This window comes from Akanthomyces muscarius, chromosome 6, assembly GCF_028009165.1.
Source record: "Akanthomyces muscarius strain Ve6 chromosome 6, whole genome shotgun sequence".
NCBI lineage: Eukaryota > Fungi > Ascomycota > Sordariomycetes > Hypocreales > Cordycipitaceae > Akanthomyces > Akanthomyces muscarius.
Window position 1 is genome coordinate 702594 of NC_079246.1, and position 17977 is coordinate 720570.

A 17977-nucleotide genomic window follows, 5' to 3' on the forward strand; every position below is an offset into this window, starting at 1 on the left:
ATCGACATCTAATATTGATCAAATATAGGCACGTGTGAAATTCGGATGCTTCGGACCATGTTTACAATGCATTGGATTTGTGGTAGGTCGTGGCTCAGCGGTTGCGTGCAAGTCGTCGACATTGAGGTTGACGAACGACTGTACAGTGCCTCACAAACAATGGTAACATACCGAAATGGTGAGTATTACGAGAGCCATTCCCAGGTAAGACCGAGTGAGTCACGGCAGCTACATTGTTTTTGCAAAAAGTAGAGGCTCATAACTCTTCTTGGTTAATGTCGCTGTCGCAGCCAAGTCTCATATCGCAGGCAAGACACTGTCAGCTCCACGACTCGGTCAACCGTTTGCCGGACCAGTCACGCGACTCAAGCGAGGACCGAGGAATGCGGGGAGGTCTCTCTGCGGAGCGGGAGCCAGCGACGGTGATGGGTTCCCCAGAGGCTGAGAGGGCCAAGAGAGCCCTGACCAAGCAGGAATCAATGCACGCGGACATCCGAGCGTAGATTCAGTAGGGACGAGTGCCAGCGGGGAGAGCCTCACAGGGCTTGGATGAGGGCGCGATGTCCTCGAGAGCTTATTACTGGCGATGGGGGAAAAGCTAGATTGGTGCTCGTGCGGCTGCAAATGAAGCACAGACCGAAACATGGCTTGGAAGCGAAGCAATGCAGATGTAGCGCAGACGGCCGTGCTGGAAAAGTTTCAGGTTGGCTTGAACGACACGAGGCGTCGAGCTGGAGAGGCGAACAATTTTTCCCTTTTCCTTCTCGTGGGCGGCCTCAAGTCGATTGTCAAGTTTGAGACTTTGTGATTTCCGTAGAAAAAAAAAAGTCGTTTTCTCATGGTGATTAACCAACTCGTTGGTTAATCATTTCCCCCCTGAGATTCGTCCCATTCCCAACTGACTGTAATTTTAAGCCTTGTTGCAGCGCCGCACTGGGGGCCAGGCTGAAATTTGAAGATTTGGCGGCCCGCAGAGCACGTTGACAAACGGACGATTGTGATACGTTGGTGAGGTGTTTTTTTTTTCTGCTTTGGCTTTGAATGAATTTATTAGGGGGAAATCAAAGTGCCATTAGCACCAAAGCCACTGAGCACAAGAAGAACGCTAGGCAAGGGGACACGAGCGCGCAGTCTAAAGTAGCGTGTCTTGATGTTAGTGCCGTCTGGATCGGCAACCCAAGTTGCTCGATGTGCTTGTGCTGCGCCGCTAGAGTAGAGTACATACGTGGTTTGTTCTCTGGGAACGCTGTGTGACGAGGGCTGGGATACCGGCTGGCTTGGGCTGGCGCAGCAGGATAAAGAAGCTTGTGTTGCAGTATTGCTTCCAAATGTCGTAACAAGACAACCTGTGTTGGGTGTACAAAGTCGTGTTTGGGGCGCTTCCAGTGGAAGAGGATAGAAGCAGCCCTGCGGGCGAGTGGCGCCACTGACCTGCCACTGGCCAGCAGGCTGAACAATGCCATGGCAGCCTACTCGTATTGTTCAAAGGTGTGCGCACGACAGTGACGGACTGCATTTTTGGCCGTAACTTAGCAATCCGAGACCCATCTCCATGACCCTGCAGACCGAGAATAATAGTAAATAAAAATCTCCCTTCCTTCGGTCCTGCTTGATACCTATTTCCCGCATTTTATTTCTCGTCCCTTTTTTTCCTTCTGTTCAGCCGGGGATCGAGACGAAACAGCAGCCCGCACTGCAGCCTGCAGGACACGGACGCACCTGTCCGCCCCAACCCCCAAAAATAGTACATACCTAGCGCCAGGGCGAGCACCAGCCCAGCCCAGTGCCGACGCAGCCCACCACAGCTTGAAGCAGTAGATTGGCCGTGCTGCCCACTCAACCACTGTACCTAGGTACTCAAGGTACCTAGTTACTGGTAGAGTGTCACTGGCCGCCGCAGAGCCGCTAAAACAGGCATGGGCTAGCGCTCAGGGCTGGTTCAGCTCCACCCAATGGCTGGCACGTTATTCGCACCCAAAAGAAAGCAGCCCACGCTGGCACTGCCGCTAGTGCTGCGGGAAAAGAGGAAGAAAAAAAAATAAAAAACCCCCCAGCTGTGTTGTTGCAATACTGGTAGCAGCCCCGGCCGGCTTTTCCAAAGTCCAAGCAAGGCCTTTCTGCGCCGGACCAGTAGCTACGCCCGTACCTTCCTTATTAGATGACTAGTTAATAACCTCCCGAGTCCCCTCGATCCGCGCTTGTTCCTGATTCCTCCTTTTTGCTGTCTGTTGCAAACACTCGCGTGCTACAGACCAGATGCCAGTCTTGTACCGTTCTTGAATCGAGTGTCGTTCTTTTCGCCTCATTTCGTATTCTTACCCTTTGCGCCTCACCTCCCGCCTCTACCCATCTAGTTGCCTCGTCGTTGTCCGCTTTTCCATCGCCTGCGATCAAGTACCCGCCGAAAAGCAAGCTGATCGTCCTACTTTGATCTCTTTTTTTATTGATATTCCTCTTCCGACCTCTGCTCTTGCCAAGGTCTTGATTCAGCGCTCGCGGCTCTTCACATCTCTCTCTCTTGGTCGCTTGCGCGTGCCATGCTGGCAAACGCCAAAATGCTATCCCGGCGCAATCTCATCATCGTCGCCGCCTTCACCATCTTTGCGTGCACCCTACTGCTCACCTCGCAGCGTCTCAACGGACCCTTCGGCCTGGACTATTCGAATCTGGGCAGCAAGCAAGGCCACACCGGCGCAGACGGCAAGCAGCCGTCGCATACAACACCCCATGGCTCGACGCACGCCGCCACCATGACCGTCGGCCTCCCTCACGGCAACCCCAAGGAGACTCTCACCACGGCCCCGGCTTCCAAGGTCAAGCCAGGCTGCGAGAACTTTCCCGACATGTCCAACATCTTTGTCGTCCTCAAGACGGGTGCCTCGGAATCCTACAACCGCATCCCTACCCAGCTCATGACCAACCTCAAGTGCGTGCCCAACTACGAAATCTGGAGCGACATGGAGCAGACCATTGCTGGCCAGCACATCTTTGACGCCCTGACCGAGGTCCTCCCCGACGTCAAGGCCCACGACGACTTTGAAATTTACCACCACCAGGCCAAGTGCCCCATCGACCAGGAGCACTGCAACAAGGGCTACGACACCGCCAACAAGGGCTGGTCGCTCGACAAGTACAAGAACATCCACATTGCCGAGACAAACTGGGCCAACCACTCCAACTTTGACTGGTACTTTTACATCGACGCCGACACCTACGTTTCTTGGCCGACCTTGGTCGAGTGGTTCAAGCGTCTCGACCCCTCCAAGCCCGCCTACTTTGGCAGCGTCGCCCTGCTGGGTGGTTTCCCCTTTGGCCACGGCGGCAGCGGATACGCCGTCTCCAACGCCGGCATGAAGACCATGTTTGACGGCAAGGACAAGGTTGCCAACAAGTACGACGAAGAAGCTACCAAGACCTGCTGCGGCGACTATCTATTTGCCTATGCCATCAAGCAAGAAGCCGAGCTGGATGTCCAGAACATGGTGAGCATCAATAACGTCAGCGCGAAGCGCGCGAAACACAAAATCTAATCATGCCCAAATAGTTCCCTACCATCAACGGCGAAAAACCCTACTCGATGCCGTTTTACGATGGTCACTGGTGCCAGCCCATCATCACTATGCACCATCTCGCGAGCGAAGAAATCGACGAGCTCGACAAGTTTGAGCTCAACCGCCAATTCAAGTCGCCAGTGCTCATCAAGGACGTCTTCCACGACATCATCCAACCCAAGCTGCGCAACGACCAAGACAACTGGGATAACACGAGCGAGGACGTCTATTACTTTGACCCCATGAGCCGCCAGTTTGACGAGACCGAGACGCGCCTGCGCAAGCAATGGACGCACTACAACGAGGCCGAGAAAAAGGCGCACCTCGGCTTCGACGAGTGCCGTGCTGCGTGCCAGAGCCTCAAGGACTGCATGCAGTTCCGCTTCGGCAAGGGAATCTGCGCGACCTCGACAGCGGTGCGCTTCGGCAAGCCCGCCGAGGTGAGCCAGGAGGCGTCCGACAACTACAAGTCGGGCTGGATGGTGCAGCGCATCAACGACTGGGCCAAGAAGCACGACAACTGCGGCACCCCCAAGTTTCCCAAGCTGAAATACGAGAAAGACGAGTGAACGGGTAGAGCCGGACGGCAACGAGTATAGAGTTTTGGACAAGACACCCGATCGAGCAAGTCTGACGGAGCGAAGCGTAAAGATGGCGACCGCATTCCAGACAAACAGGCAGTGCGGGAATGGCGCCCGCCAGGGAAAACGTATCCCATCGGCGAACCCTCATGGAAAACGCTTTCGGTTGCATTTGCGCCGTCACACATATGCTATACAGGGTACAGGTTGAAGAAAGGGACGGCCAAAACACAAGGGGCCTTGAAAAGGCTGATATATGAGCATGATAAATTGGAGTTGGAGGCAACCATTTTGTGATAATTAGACTGGTCATTTCTGGCACAGCGGGCTTGCTATATTAACTTTTCGATTCATGTATTCTTTATTTACACGCAAACTGAGCCCTTGTGTAGCTGGGGCTGAGGGGTTTTCGCTTTTCTTTCCGTGGATAGAGAAGGGCTCCTTGGATAGAGAGGAGCTGAGCTCCGAGTAGCGTGTGGTGTACAGTATTATAACAGGGTCCAGCTATCAATTGCAGGCATTAGTTTTTCATTCCGAAGTGAATTTGGGGAGACTGCCGGGGGTCATCGAGATGCAATCATATGTGCGAAGGGAGCATCAAGTTGACGACAGGATGCAAAGTCACCCGATGTTGATGGTGTGGGCAGGCGACCGTTTTTGGATGAGAGCGTCACCTATCCCATCGGAGGCAGAGCACGAGGGCTATCTCTGGTAAGCGCCTCTGCTAAGACGGCGATGCGACCACTTCTGAGACGCAGGGGGATTGTCTCTCCGTGTACAGGTAAGGTAGTGCAGGAAAAAGGTGCTATTTTCATGGCTATCTATCGATGTGTAGGACCAATGCATTCTAACCCTCACACCAATGGCGAAACACAAATCCGACTAGGTCCCAATACCACCAGTCTGATGTAATACCAGTGACTGTAAGTCGGGAGAGTACAGGCCACTTTTTCTGCAGAGTGTCAGCCTGCTTCTCCCGCCCCTCGCACTCTGCGGCATCTCCATACTGAACCTGGAGTAGATGGCACACCAATGTCCCACGCACACAAACTTTTTGAAGCCCTCCCCGGACTGGTTGGGCTGGATCTTTGAGCTTGCGCCAGGACCGCTCATACTATGTACAGATAATTTTCTTGAACTGCCGGCTGCTCCTTGATCCCCAGCTTAGACAGATCTCTAGTACTTGTGATGCCTTGCTCGTTCTTCGGGCGCGGGTATCGGCATCGCCCTTTTGGGACTGTGTCTGATCAAGCATTGTGCACGTAGCCAACCTAGATAGTAGATTGGTGGGTTGATGTGACGACCCTCATCACGCGAGCGAGCTAAGCGAGAATACAATAGATGAGTGTGCGAGTCGACAGCACAGGAAAGAGAATGAGGTCTTGTTCGTTGAAAGACTAGGCAGTCAACGCAATATGTTACGAGTTCTCTCACGACTCCTTTCGTTGCTCTTGTCGACCTCGTCACAGTCGTGGCAGGCGTATTCCTCCAATTCCAGAGAAAAAGCAGCAAATGGCACACATGCCTTCGGCGTTGATCAGTGTAATATTTTGACAGGATTGTCAAGGCATGACACTGTCAGGGCGGTGGTTGTACCCCCCACGGTTAGTTAATATGAGTTGGCTACCTTATTATTGTCCTCGACAAAACCGCGAATTATCGCCTATAGTATGTCACTGGCGCAGGAGTCGCGTTTTAGAATGAAGGTGCCAATTTGTCTAGAAGTTCAAAATCAGTCGCTGGCGAAGACAGCACTGATGATGAGAGAAAGCACTGCTTTAATCGCATACGAATCGACTAAAATGCTGCTTCGATAGTTTTCGTTGCATAGCAGTTCAGAATAAGATTCATAATCCATGTAATGGTATACATTGTACACCCTCGCATGGTTCTCTCATTCAGTTTTCGTTCATCTAAGGTGCGAGCGGTTTAAGTTGGTCACCACCCTGCTCGGAGTCGGATTCTTCGACCGTCCGTCTTTCCCACAACTACTGCCGATTTCATAGTGTCCCCAAATGATGGGCCAGGACGCTTTTGTGTGTCAGAGTCGATCGCCGAATCTCACCTGCCGCGCAGATTAGCTACACGCCCATGTTTTAATCGTCCAAATCTCTAGATCTCTAGACTACACAAATATCCTCCACGTATATCAGTTCGTGCCTAGACTTCCTACCGACATTCCGTCCTCGACGATTTCAATTTAAAAGTCTGGCAAGTACTATAATCGAGATTAGAAAGTATATATAAGGAGCCTGTCCGTCAGTAGCAGCTAGCACTCTTGCTATCATCATATAGGTTACCTGAACAGTTAGGCTCGTACTAATTACGATTTACACATAACCTTCGAAAGTTCTCGGCTGCCGGTCTTAGCGCCCATTCTATTTTAATCACGATTGTACAAGCCTATTTAAAAGCAAAACTAGACCCCCCCCTCAGCCCACCCATATAAAGCTCAAAATACATATGCAGCGGTCGTCCTCACGCCTCTGCCTTGAAGGTACACCAACGGAACACGGTCGGCATTCTGCAGATCTTCTGTGCAGTCCGGCCTCATGATTGAACGTCCTAAATTTTACATTCTCGTACTATGGTAGATGCCAAGGAAGCTGCTCTTGGGGATTACTCGTCTTCTTGTGCCTTAATCGCGCGGGTCTGTGCAATTGCGGCGGGTGACTAATACATGAGCGTCTGGGCGCCCGAAAATGACAACCGGGGTCGGTACTTAACGCCCATGAAAGAGTCACTCCGGTTTCGGATGAACCATTATACCTACGGAGAAGGAAGAGAAAAAGTTCGGCCCGAGTTGCTATGTATCATCGTCTCCAAGCTGCCCGCTCGGCAAGTATAATGCTATTCCTAGGCGTAGGTGTGAGGCAGAGCTACAAAGCAGAGAACCCTGCGCTAGTGGACTGAGCGTCGCAAATCCAGCCACGAAGTAGCGACGTCGTCGATGCAAGACGAGCGACCGGTCCATCTGAGCGTCGCAATACTCTAACTTTTTCGCGAAGCCTCGGCTATGGTTTCTGCCGCCAGTGTAGAGAGGCAAATAGGTCCAGAGTGTTGCACACCGTGCCATCCCTCCACACATGTATTATGTTCCCGGGCTGGACAGCGGCACCCCGCATTCTCCGCTTCCTCCCCATTCTCCGCCTACTAGCACTTAATCTTAAAAATCAACTCAGTCGTAAAAGCGGGATTGTGTACAATGTTGTCGTGTGTCTTTCGAAGCAGCAACCCGCCCTCGACCCCTCACAGACACTATGTACATAGGCACAATTCGCTTGGGGGCGGGAGGAAAACTTGACGGGGATGTGGAAGGCTGGCCGCCGTAAATGCATGGCAAGCCCAAGCTTTCAGACGCTATATCTAGCCAATACATGACAATACACGGTGTAGTAAATACTTGGCAGACTGAACTTCTCTCTCTCCCGAGCATGGCAGCACATTATATTGGTTCCCGTCGCTCGGAGATAAAAAGTGTAGTATCATACGACGTTCCAATGCTGAGGCGGGCTAGCGAATGACAACTGCAACTCGCAGGGTCGCTCGCTCTGTGCGCTTCGTTGGTAATGCCAGGAGCAACCATCAAAATCTTAAAAAGATCTAACCTCGGAACTTGCGGTTGCGGGGTTGGCAGTAGAACAACTGTCTGCTTCGCAAGTGCCTTTTAGGGACGATCCCCGTCAACTTCTCACAAGCACTCCTTTAACGCAAAGGATACTCGAACCTTGCACTTCCTACCATCCACTCGAAATACTTTAAACGATATTGACTTTATCAAGCCACAATTCCAAGCGGGATACCATAGACCGAGTTCAGAAGCCAGCCTACACAAGATGTATTGCTCAGATTGCTTTCGTGGTGCCGTTCACGAAGGGCAGCCCCGTGGCAGAACAATCAAGCTCCATGGCGTGGATGTATATGTCAGCGAGCCTTCTCAAGAAAAACCTGCGAGAGGCATCATTGTTATTATCCACGACATTATGGGCTGGCAATTCGTGAATAACCGAATTCTTGCCGACCGATATGCGGATAAAAGCAATTATAAGGTCTACTTACCCGACTTTATGAACGGTGAGTATATACCTTTATTGAAACGCAGTCGACGCCGTAGTTTTGCTGACATTGTGAAGGACATGCTCCGCCTAGGTGGGCCTTAGAAAGCGTGCAGAGTGCTCTATCATCACACAGCTATTTAACAATGATGTAAGTAAACGGATCTCGATTTGGATCCCTCATCTAACAAGCTGAAAAGCTTACATATACTTCTGGCCGTATGGGGGTTCATTCCTCTCGTTATTTATAATCGAATTTCTCAATCTGCCCCTTTTGTCAGGGGATTCTTCGAACAGCTACGCAAAGACGAGGGCGAAACGCTGCCAATTGGTGCTGCTGGCTTTTGCTGGGGAGGCAAGCACACCGTCCTTCTAGGACATGGCCCTACTATCAACGGCAAATTGCTCATTGATGCAGGTTTCACGGGACATCCCAGTTTGTTAGCTCTCCCTCAAGATATTGAGAAGATAATCTTGCCAGTGTCGTTTGCCATTGGAGACAAAGACAACGCTATATCCATGAAACAAGCTGGGACTATTGCAAGTATTCTCGAGGCAAAGCAGGGGCATGCAAAGGGCGAGGTTAAGATTTACGAGAATGCGGGACACGGCTTTTGTGCCCGTGCGGACATTAAGTTCAAAGACGTGGAGAAGCAGGCTACCGACGCAGAAGACCAATGCATTTCATGGTTTAACCAGCATCTGAAGATTAAAGGTTGATTATGATTTATATTACAGGAAAAACACTTTCAGTAGTCAGCCTTGCAGTAACATTCCCAGAAATGGAAGGGTACTGTCACCTTCCTATGTAGGCGAATAGGTCTCGAACGTGATAAAAACAAAAGATATCGTTGGCCTATATTTATATGTATGGAATTCTAACATTTGCGGCATAATCAATATTCTCCATTTTTGTTTCGACTCGGTCGGCGCAGGTACCGAACACGCGATCCCATATGCGGGTTTGTTTGCCATAGTTAAAACTTCTTCTCCAGCCCCTGCGGTGATGCAGGTCGTGATCCTCAACCACTAGATCCATGTCGAGAATTCTCATTAACCAGGTGAGTGGGTTCGGTGGCGTAATGGACAAACGGAGACCACTGTGTCCTACAAGTTCCGAGAACTGCAGATATTGGTTGCAGATGTACCACTCGTAAAACCCCATCGGCAGTCCCATGATTTTCATGGTGGCGTAAGCCATGAACGGGATGCCCACAATATCGAAAAATTCCTGTTCGTGATCCGCGTAGATGGTCAAGAGGGGGTTGGGGTGCTTAGTCAAGTGATGCGTTCGGTGATATTTCCACAAAGCGGTAACCTCATGCATGACGCGGTGATACCAATAAAACCAAAAGTCGAGGACAATACCGTAAAGGCTGAGCTCTACGAGGAGCCACGTCCAATTTGTACCCGCCGGCGGGGTATTGGCATCGTAAGCGAGACAGATGAGCAGCAGTGGTCTGCCAAGGCCAGCAAATAGACCGGATCGCAAAACCTTGTTAACACCAACATCTGGCACGCCATCACGTTCGTGACTATCACCATCGAGAAATCCGTACTGGTGGCCAAGCTCCCTTAGGCTGCGCATTTCGCGTATCACGAAAATTCTGGAGCCGAAATAATAGAACATGTAGGCCCCAACGTGACCAAAGTTATGTCCCGTTGCGGTAGCAATTAACTGGTGTAGAAAGAGCGGGATGGCCGAGTGAATGATAATCCATAAATGCAGTTTCCAGTCAGACACGTAAGGCACCTTGTCCGTTTTATGGTGAACCGGGATAAGTCTATCAACATCTGTTGGATAAACATTGGCCATGTCGATAAGTTTATGCGATATATTCCACTTGTTTCTGGGCAGATGTCGCCATGTCGATCTCATTGAGTCGACGGGATTGACTGTCGTGCTTGTCAATTCGGTTGTACTTCTCGTCGACATGTTTGACCAGCAGTAAAATGGACCCTCAAGTTGAATTGGCGACTGGCAAATTTTAAAAGAGAAGCTGGCGTGAGAAGTGTCGTTAGTAAAGCAAATGGAAGTGCCTGAGGGCGTTTATGTTGTTGTGATGTTGGAAAAACAGCGGATGGGCAATTAAAAAAGGCTTAGAATTCTTCTCGCGAACATGTTCTCTGCCTAGGGACACAGCGCACTTCAGAGTAGGCAACCAGCAGTGGAATTGCCGAGGCAATCTTCGGCCAAAATATCTCGAACGGGGCCGGCATTTTTGGTTCTTCCCTCGGTGTAACGATAATCGCCAGCGGGCGGGCTGTTCGCTGTTGCGTGACAATCCGCCGGATGGCCTCTCGGATCACGCGTGAAGTTGAAATCGCGGACCCCTGACATTTCTAGTAAAAAAGTACTAAAGTTAAACTCATTTAATTAATTAATTAAAGACTATATTGCACCTCAACGACGGTATTGCTACCCGGCTAACCGATGCGCTAATTTGTTCGATGGCTCCTAGAAAGCGATTCCCCACGATACTCACCAGCCCTTTGATCAGAAGTAATAGCTGAGGTCGGTAATAGCCCACCGGGGGGGGGGGGGGGGGGGTAGCTAAATAGCGGCTGGGAAAGACGAAGGCTAAATCACACTCTGCCACATGATCGATGGGCAACTCATATTCACTATCAGCCTTCGCAATACGATTAGCAAGCTTATTGTAATCGGCAAGTCCCAGGTATGCACAGCATGCTTATATTTTTTCAAGTGACAGGGCTGCCCTTTGCACAGGCTCCACCCGCTCAGCAGGGATCTGACAGGAGGGCACCAAGGTGACGGGAATGCTTTGGGAGCAGGGCAACATAACAAGTAGGAACGGTCAGGCGTGCGCGTGCACAATGTGCACGTAGCAGTATTGTATAGCATCGGCTGCTAGCGTCTGAAGTTTCGGCAGATATTGTTCATTTTCCGGCCAAAGTACCCATGCGCAACGTATACCGCACCCGGCCTAGCCGACGAAGAACAACACACAGGAGGGAATCCGGAGGCTGACTGGCACGGACGTAAGAGTTGAATCGTCTTGTCGGGTGACAAGCCAAGTCTCAATCTCGAAGTAGCCCAAACAAGCACCTGACAAGCAGCCGAGACGTGGTTCTATCATGCATTTCGTGCATATCTCACTGTTCCTGGTTCTGGGTCAGTGCGACGTAACGAAGCAGCTACCACAGCAAAGCAGCTACCAGAGCGTGTCGTGGTGTCTGGTCACGATCAAATCTACCCCATCGTCTGCAGCTGCAGTGCCCCATCCATCTCCGAAGGAGTGGGGAATCCTTAGCGGCCACTGGCACCGCGGGGCTAAACCATCTGTGCAGAATTAACGTCATGCTACTGTACATGGTTGTCTCGTTGTTGTGCACCGTCGAAGGCGGGAGAGTGGTTCAATCCGTGTCTGCATTTCCGTATGGTACAATTCGCATTTATGCGTTGCTCCGACGTAGTACCGACTGCCGAAAACCTTAGCTGGCCGACGACGCTGGGCCAAACAAAGGCTACAACAGACCAGCGTCGTTGCCACCCCTTTCTAGGTCTGCCGTTGGAACTTCTATAGCCCATGGACTATGCAGCGATGCCCCAAGCCAGCAACTTGGGCGATAAAGCCTCCATCTCCGGCTCCACTGACGTCTGTGGGCGGAGCTAAACGCCTCCGCATTGCCAAGGCTTTTGACAGTTCTTTATACGACAAAACACGTCAAGCTGAAGCCTCGGCAGAATCGCAGTTGATGGCAGCAGGCAGTGGTTATCTGCACATTCAGCTCAAGTGACGCAAAACGTATTGGTCTAGCTACATACAGAAGAGACAATTTGAGGAAGTACCGTACGAGATAGCGCACTATGCACAGTGGTTTACTACATCTGTCATAGTGGGATATTGTCGGAGTGAATTCTCCCAGGTGATTAAGTAAACTCACCGCGCAAATATATAGAACAATGGTCAAGTGAAATGGGAATTCCAGCTGCAAAGTGCAAAAGAATACAAGATCCTTTACTGATGCATGATGGGCGAATACTGTAGGCGACTGTAGAGTGTCGATTTTACCAATATGCTACTCGCTACCACTGCTTAGTGGTAGCCCGCGTTAACCTCAGCGTAGGTAGGGAAACAAGTTGGCCCGACGGACCGAGTTCAATTTGCTAGTAGTCCCGCAACGGTGGATGACCGAATTTGGGCCTTCTTTTGTGCAATCAAGTCTTGTTGCTAGGCGGAGCTCTTGGGTCTGCCCACCCATACGAAGGTGAGTAGTAAGTATAAGACGAGGGCGGGCACTACCCGGACGAAAAGCTTGACTTGCCAATAACTGACACGTCGACTTGATAGCCTATTATGACCAACAGAATGGCGGATTTAATTCTTTCTTTACTCATCTTCTCAGTATTTCATCTGATTTTTTATTTCTCAATGATAAATGGCGTCTAAGACACGGTCAAAGAATCTAGAGCATTGTCGACCCTGCCAGAATCGAAAGAGCCGCTCCGCACTATATTTACAGGAGTTGATGCCTTGGATGAACTACTTACGAGAGTAATTATTATCTTCTGGCCCGTCTTGGATGGGAAACACCCTGCCCTCGCTCTGCATTCTGTGATCATTCTTTTCTTCATGGGTACTCGTCACTTTAGAATCGCGAAGACGAGGCAATACTGGGACGATCATCGCACTGTAAGCTGCTTCTTCCAATCACTTAACTACGGAAAAGTTGGATTTAACTGGAAAATCTTCCAAGATCAACCATGTTAGGCATTTTAGCGCAGACAATGACATTTGCCTTCGCTACCAGTCTTTACTGCGCTCTGCAACTGGTCTTTTCTCTTACCGCTCGCAATGCATCGGCCAAGCATATTCGGATTCCTCGCACTACTCTGAGGGCGTTGCCTTGGGCTCTCACGATTGGGTTCGTATTGCCATCGGCTCTGTTACTCTTACCTTAATCGGACACTATCACTACCGACGTGAAGCAAGTTCTCATAGCTGTCTGGCAACCTTGGCCGGCCTATATTGCAGTTCTACTACCAGTAGCCAAGATATGCATCAATGCATTTCTTAAAGATGGCTACGACAATGAGGGTACACGCAAAGATCTGAGCACTCTGCGACACATTTATGCGTTTGCGTTTGCCATTGCGTGCACGACGCATCTTGTATGCGTCATTCAAACAGGAGCCACTGTCCATGCTCCGAGTTTCTTTACAGGCGAGTATTTGAGGGCCATAAACCGAAGACGGTGTTTCAAACGGTACTGCCATGGCCTTCAACTACCGCCAAAGTCACAACAGTAGCAGCAGGTGTTCAGATTTTTCTCAGATGGAATTACCTGATCACTTCCGCAGCTATGCTGATATGGGCTTCCATTCTATACAGAAACTCTCACAAGGTAGTCCGAAGTCGAGAAGGAAGAGTAGCACTTGTATTGAAGATCATGTTGCTAGCTGTTGTAGCAGGGCCTGTTGGGGCAGCTGTTGAGCTCATATGGGAAAGAGACGAACTTGTTTTGCGTGAGATATCTAAACAGGAAAAGGGTTGTAGTAGAGGAAAATTGATCAGATGAAGTTTTATCGAATAGATGTGCCGTATACGGTCGATTCAATTCTGCTTATTCATTTCCCATATCACCTGTTTCATGTTCACGCAACACGTAATCCTTCTCAAGCCTAGTGGCTTCGCTGTGTATCGATTTGAAATGCTTGCCTCTCACTGTCTTCGTCGTCACTTCTGATTCGCTGCCAGCTCACAAGAGACATGAAGCAGTTTCAGCACGGATAGCAAGTCCAAGTTTGCTAATACTCTCACTAGCGCACGAAACGGTTGTGGCCTAGAATCACTTCACTATCCTACATTGTTTTATTTTAAAAAACCTAGTACAATACACAAAAGCTTGAGTCAAAGTAAATCGAACCCGTCGATAAGGTAGACTTAGCTAGACGGGTGGTAAGCTGAGTGTCGTATACAAACCACAGCAGATTTATGTGCGGCCGAAAGCTATTACTAGCATATTGGAGAGCTAAGATGATAAAGTGTAGTACTAAAACTGTTCTAAGTAGCCTATAATATAATAATCTAAGGAATCACCTTGTCCTATCAAGAAATGCATTGATGGCGCACTGATTTCGTCAGCTGACGGCGCTTTAGAGGCAAGGCGAACGAGAATGTACCGTCTGACCCTCTTGGCTTGTCGCAGGAGCTTTGCGTTGCTAAAAGAAACGACAACGCACAGCCCAAACTTCATTTACCTGAAGCTTTTGCGGTAAGTCTATATTCTCCCTGAACTGACTGTCCAACAGGACAGGTCCCGTGGCCTCACGTCTGCTACAGTCTCAGCTAGGCACAAGGCTGGCCTTTGGCCTGTGCTATGGCACAGATGGTGCACAAGGTCGAACTCGAGTCTGCCAAAAAATGACATCCATGCGTTGTGCGGTGCGCACAGTTCTTGTTGGAAGCGGTCATGACACCTGGAATAGCGCGATTATATATCTGTATATATGCAGGCGGCGTCGAGGGACGAGAATCGTTGCCGTACGTGGGAAAAAGTAATCTCAACGTGCCGATTTCGTAAAGCGACTGCCTCATACTGACCATATGAGATATGGCATGTGATATGATGAGTTTATGCATGCGCGGTGTAGGTCATTCCATGTAAAAGAGAGGGGAATTAGACTGGCCGAGCTTGCACTGATTTGGTTGTACCGCAGAGCGTGCCATCGCTCCTCGGAGCTTTCAACCGCCCTCGAACCTGGCTACCACAAATATCGGTAGCCACTTGTCTCTAGGCACAGGCCTTCCCAAAAGAAGTGCGCATACGCTACCGTGTGATCAAGCTCTAAGAGACGGTAGCTGAAGTCCGGCCTCTGACTGAAATGCTTCAGTTTGGGATACAATCGAAGCGATGCGATGAAGTCAGCGCACCGTCACATGATGCCAGGCCAAGCGCAGGTCGTATTCATGGCCAAGGAGACATGCTGACATCCTAGGCGCCCTCTTCTCGTTGGTAAACTCAATTATGCCTGTGGTGACAAATCTTAGCCGTACATGTGCAGGATCACAATTAGAGTACCACTAACCCAAACTCGCTGTTTTGCTGCCCTCAAGTATAATGAGTTTTAAAAAGAAAGCTTTAGTTTCATATTGTTGTCCCCCCCAAAGGGGTGGTCCAATTAGTTACGTGTTTGAATCCAGCCTTAACGTGCTGCCATGGAGCAGTTACACTTTTGCAAATGAAAGCCATTCAAAAAGCACTGCGCGTTGAGCAGAGGTGCTATTAGCAGGTCACCAATCATTTAGATTCGCCTAATATACTGGTAAGTACTATCAATTGATCATATCGTGCTACTTCTGCGGCTGGGGCCCAGACTCGGCCGATTTATTCCTCTTCTCTTATCAACCATCTTCCCAACGGCTGTCACACGGTGAGGGAAATACTCGACTGCGGCACGTGGGCACCAGGTGGAGCATTGAATAACATCTAATTTGACAACGCCATAAACTAGCGTCGGTTGTATATCCTCAAGTGGAAGCTGAATAAGAATAAATGGGACATTTACGAGGCTTGAGACGTCTTCAGCGAGGGTTCCGTCAGTCGGTGGACATGAACACTGCCCGTTCGCTGGACCGACTTGCACTCCAGCCTCGCCATGGCAGAGGCCGGGGACTGCATTCTGCGGCGTCAAGCTAGGCGTAGTTGTGCCAGCGATTAAGACTCGAGCTTTTTGGCCTTCTGCGTCCCGAAAATGGTGTCACGGAGAAGCCGATTCTTATCCATTAATATATAGTGAAAAAAAAAGAGAAAAATAATGTAAACGGCTTCCTGGGATACTTAAACAGGTTTGTCATGCAGGACGAAGATGCCTGTAGACTTGTGTACTTGTTTTGATCATTTTTATCCACTCCAAGTGGTGCATTCTACCAAGTGAGAGTTCGTAGCGTTTAATCTTGTAAGATCTGGAGATGTTATTCCTTCATAACGATTACGCTCTAATAAGCGTGTAGATAGTAAGACTCGTAGTGTATGAACACATATCGTGAGCATACAAGAGACACGCAGCTGCAGCTTTCTATGCGCTGTAAAAGCCTGGTTATTTACTCCTTCATTACTTTTCGTTGCTCATTCAGCCACCAGGTACATCAGACTGGGGCACAAGACTTACGGCTTTCGCCGCGGTGGCCTCTGTGTCCATGATTGCCGCTGCTCCAGTAGAACGCCAGGCTGACAATTGTGTCTCGGATCTGTATATGATCGTCACTCGAGGAACTAAAGCGCCCGCTGGTCAGGGCAAGGCAGGCAAAGTCGCTGATATGCTTGCTGCCAGAGTTGCTGATCCAGTCAGCGGGGTTGTAGATTACCCAGTCACGACCTTTAGCACCGGAAACATCCACCCTTAATCCGTAACCATCGGTATTATCGATAATAAGAATAAGAGCGAAGACTATGTGGCGAGTTGTGGCGACAAGAGCTGTATCGTCCTGATTGGCTTTAGCCAGGGAGCCAACGTTCTAACAGATACCTGGTCTGGAGGTGTTTTGAAGCAGGCGCCGCTAAGCCAAGAGTAACGGAAATACAGTCAGGCACTTGCTATGCGCAGGAACCAGGAGCGCAGAATAACGGTGTAAGGGATTTGACGGACCTTTGCTACGTGGTCACCGCCGTAACTGCCTTTGGAGACCTGTCATTTGTCGCTAACCAGCCATATGACTACGGAAGCAATGCAGCTGGGCCGGGGGAAGGGATATTCTCGCATATAAGTAACGAAGGCAGCATTGAGCTGCTAAATCTCTATGCCGATGTTTTCGCAAGCTACTGCGCGCAGGGTGATAGTCGAACTGTGCACGGTGCCGATATTCGAAACCATGCCCAGGAAACTGCCGATTTTATAGTTTCGCGTGCTTCTGAGTTATATTTAAGATCGGCATGATATGGTGCTAGTAAGCTGCAACTGCTGGAGTGGAACTAGCCCCGTCGTCTTCATACGAGCATTCCGCGTCTGCATACCGTTGTTGCTATATCTGTCGCGTCAGTAATAAATCCTTTCGTTTTTTTTTTCAGCTTATCAATGGTCAGTTTCTTTAAGGCTACTCTTCTGCAAGCGCCGATTGAGCGGTGTCTCGTCCATGACGATGTGGATTGTGGTGAATTACGCGCCCAAGGACATGAGCATGAAAATGAATGTCAAGCAATAACAACAGCAGCAGATATCATGCGGCTTCCTTGACGACAGGGAAAGTATAGAACCGTGCTAAAAGAAAGCCTTTAGAGTCTTCAGCGACTTCGACCCTTAGACTCTGCCAGAGGCGTATTACCTCAAGTGCACTTACGGGGCCGAAACAGTCAAAGTAGAAGAAAGAATAGTACCTTGGTGCAACTTGGGCGTCGCTCATAGAGAGCCGGTATTGTACGGTGGCATGATTGCCCGTTACAGAAGAGGTAGCTGCACGTCATTTTAGCGCAAGGCCTTGCACTTCTACACCGAGGTCAAGGCAACAAAATTTGAAAGTAAAGTTCAAGGGAACGCGGGGAAGCAAGAGGCGCACGGTTTTGCTGCATAACTCCGCTCCGCGTCTGTGCGTCTGCGTTTCCGCAAGAAAACGAGCTCCCCCCAGCCGACTCGCGAGGCTAGCAGTCGTACATTCAATCGAAGTTGTGGTAAAGTTAACGTTCCGTCATCACAAGGGTACATGAATATATGCCGAAACCTTGAACAACTTGGCTATAGCAGTGAAAAGGAGTTCTGACCAAAATCCCACCACCATTGGTGCTACATTCCTCCGGTGATTAGTAAACTCCTGTCAAAGCTACTGATTTA

The 17977-nt window shown here is 49.8% G+C and overlaps 4 protein-coding genes across 4 annotated transcripts; 2 read left to right on the forward strand and 2 right to left on the reverse strand.

The window, feature by feature from the left end:
• Nucleotides 1-2555: 2555 nt before the first annotated feature.
• On the forward strand, nt 2556-4120 carry LMH87_000252 (uncharacterized protein; the record flags this gene model as incomplete). The annotated part of the gene is made up of 2 exons (XM_056198127.1): nt 2556-3482; nt 3545-4120. 2 exons carry the CDS (start codon nt 2556-2558, stop codon nt 4118-4120), a joined length of 1503 nt encoding a protein of 500 aa, XP_056055106.1.
• Nucleotides 4121-8333: 4213 nt separating this feature from the next.
• On the forward strand, nt 8334-8907 carry LMH87_000253 (uncharacterized protein; the record flags this gene model as incomplete). Its single annotated transcript, XM_056198128.1, has 3 exons — nt 8334-8338; nt 8469-8542; nt 8606-8907. 3 exons carry the CDS (start codon nt 8334-8336, stop codon nt 8905-8907), a joined length of 381 nt encoding a protein of 126 aa, XP_056055107.1.
• Nucleotides 8908-9049: 142 nt separating this feature from the next.
• Nucleotides 9050-10003, reverse strand: LMH87_000254 (uncharacterized protein; the record flags this gene model as incomplete). The annotated part of the gene is made up of 1 exon (XM_056198129.1): nt 9050-10003. The coding sequence occupies one exon, from the start codon at nt 10001-10003 to the stop codon at nt 9050-9052; it is 954 nt and encodes a 317-aa protein (XP_056055108.1).
• Nucleotides 10004-16231: 6228 nt separating this feature from the next.
• On the reverse strand, nt 16232-17552 carry LMH87_000255 (uncharacterized protein; the record flags this gene model as incomplete). The annotated part of the gene is made up of 6 exons (XM_056198130.1): nt 16232-16248; nt 16325-16630; nt 16682-16712; nt 16802-16830; nt 17167-17174; nt 17527-17552. The coding sequence occupies 6 exons, from the start codon at nt 17550-17552 to the stop codon at nt 16232-16234; spliced, it is 417 nt and encodes a 138-aa protein (XP_056055109.1).
• Nucleotides 17553-17977: the final 425 nt, after the last annotated feature.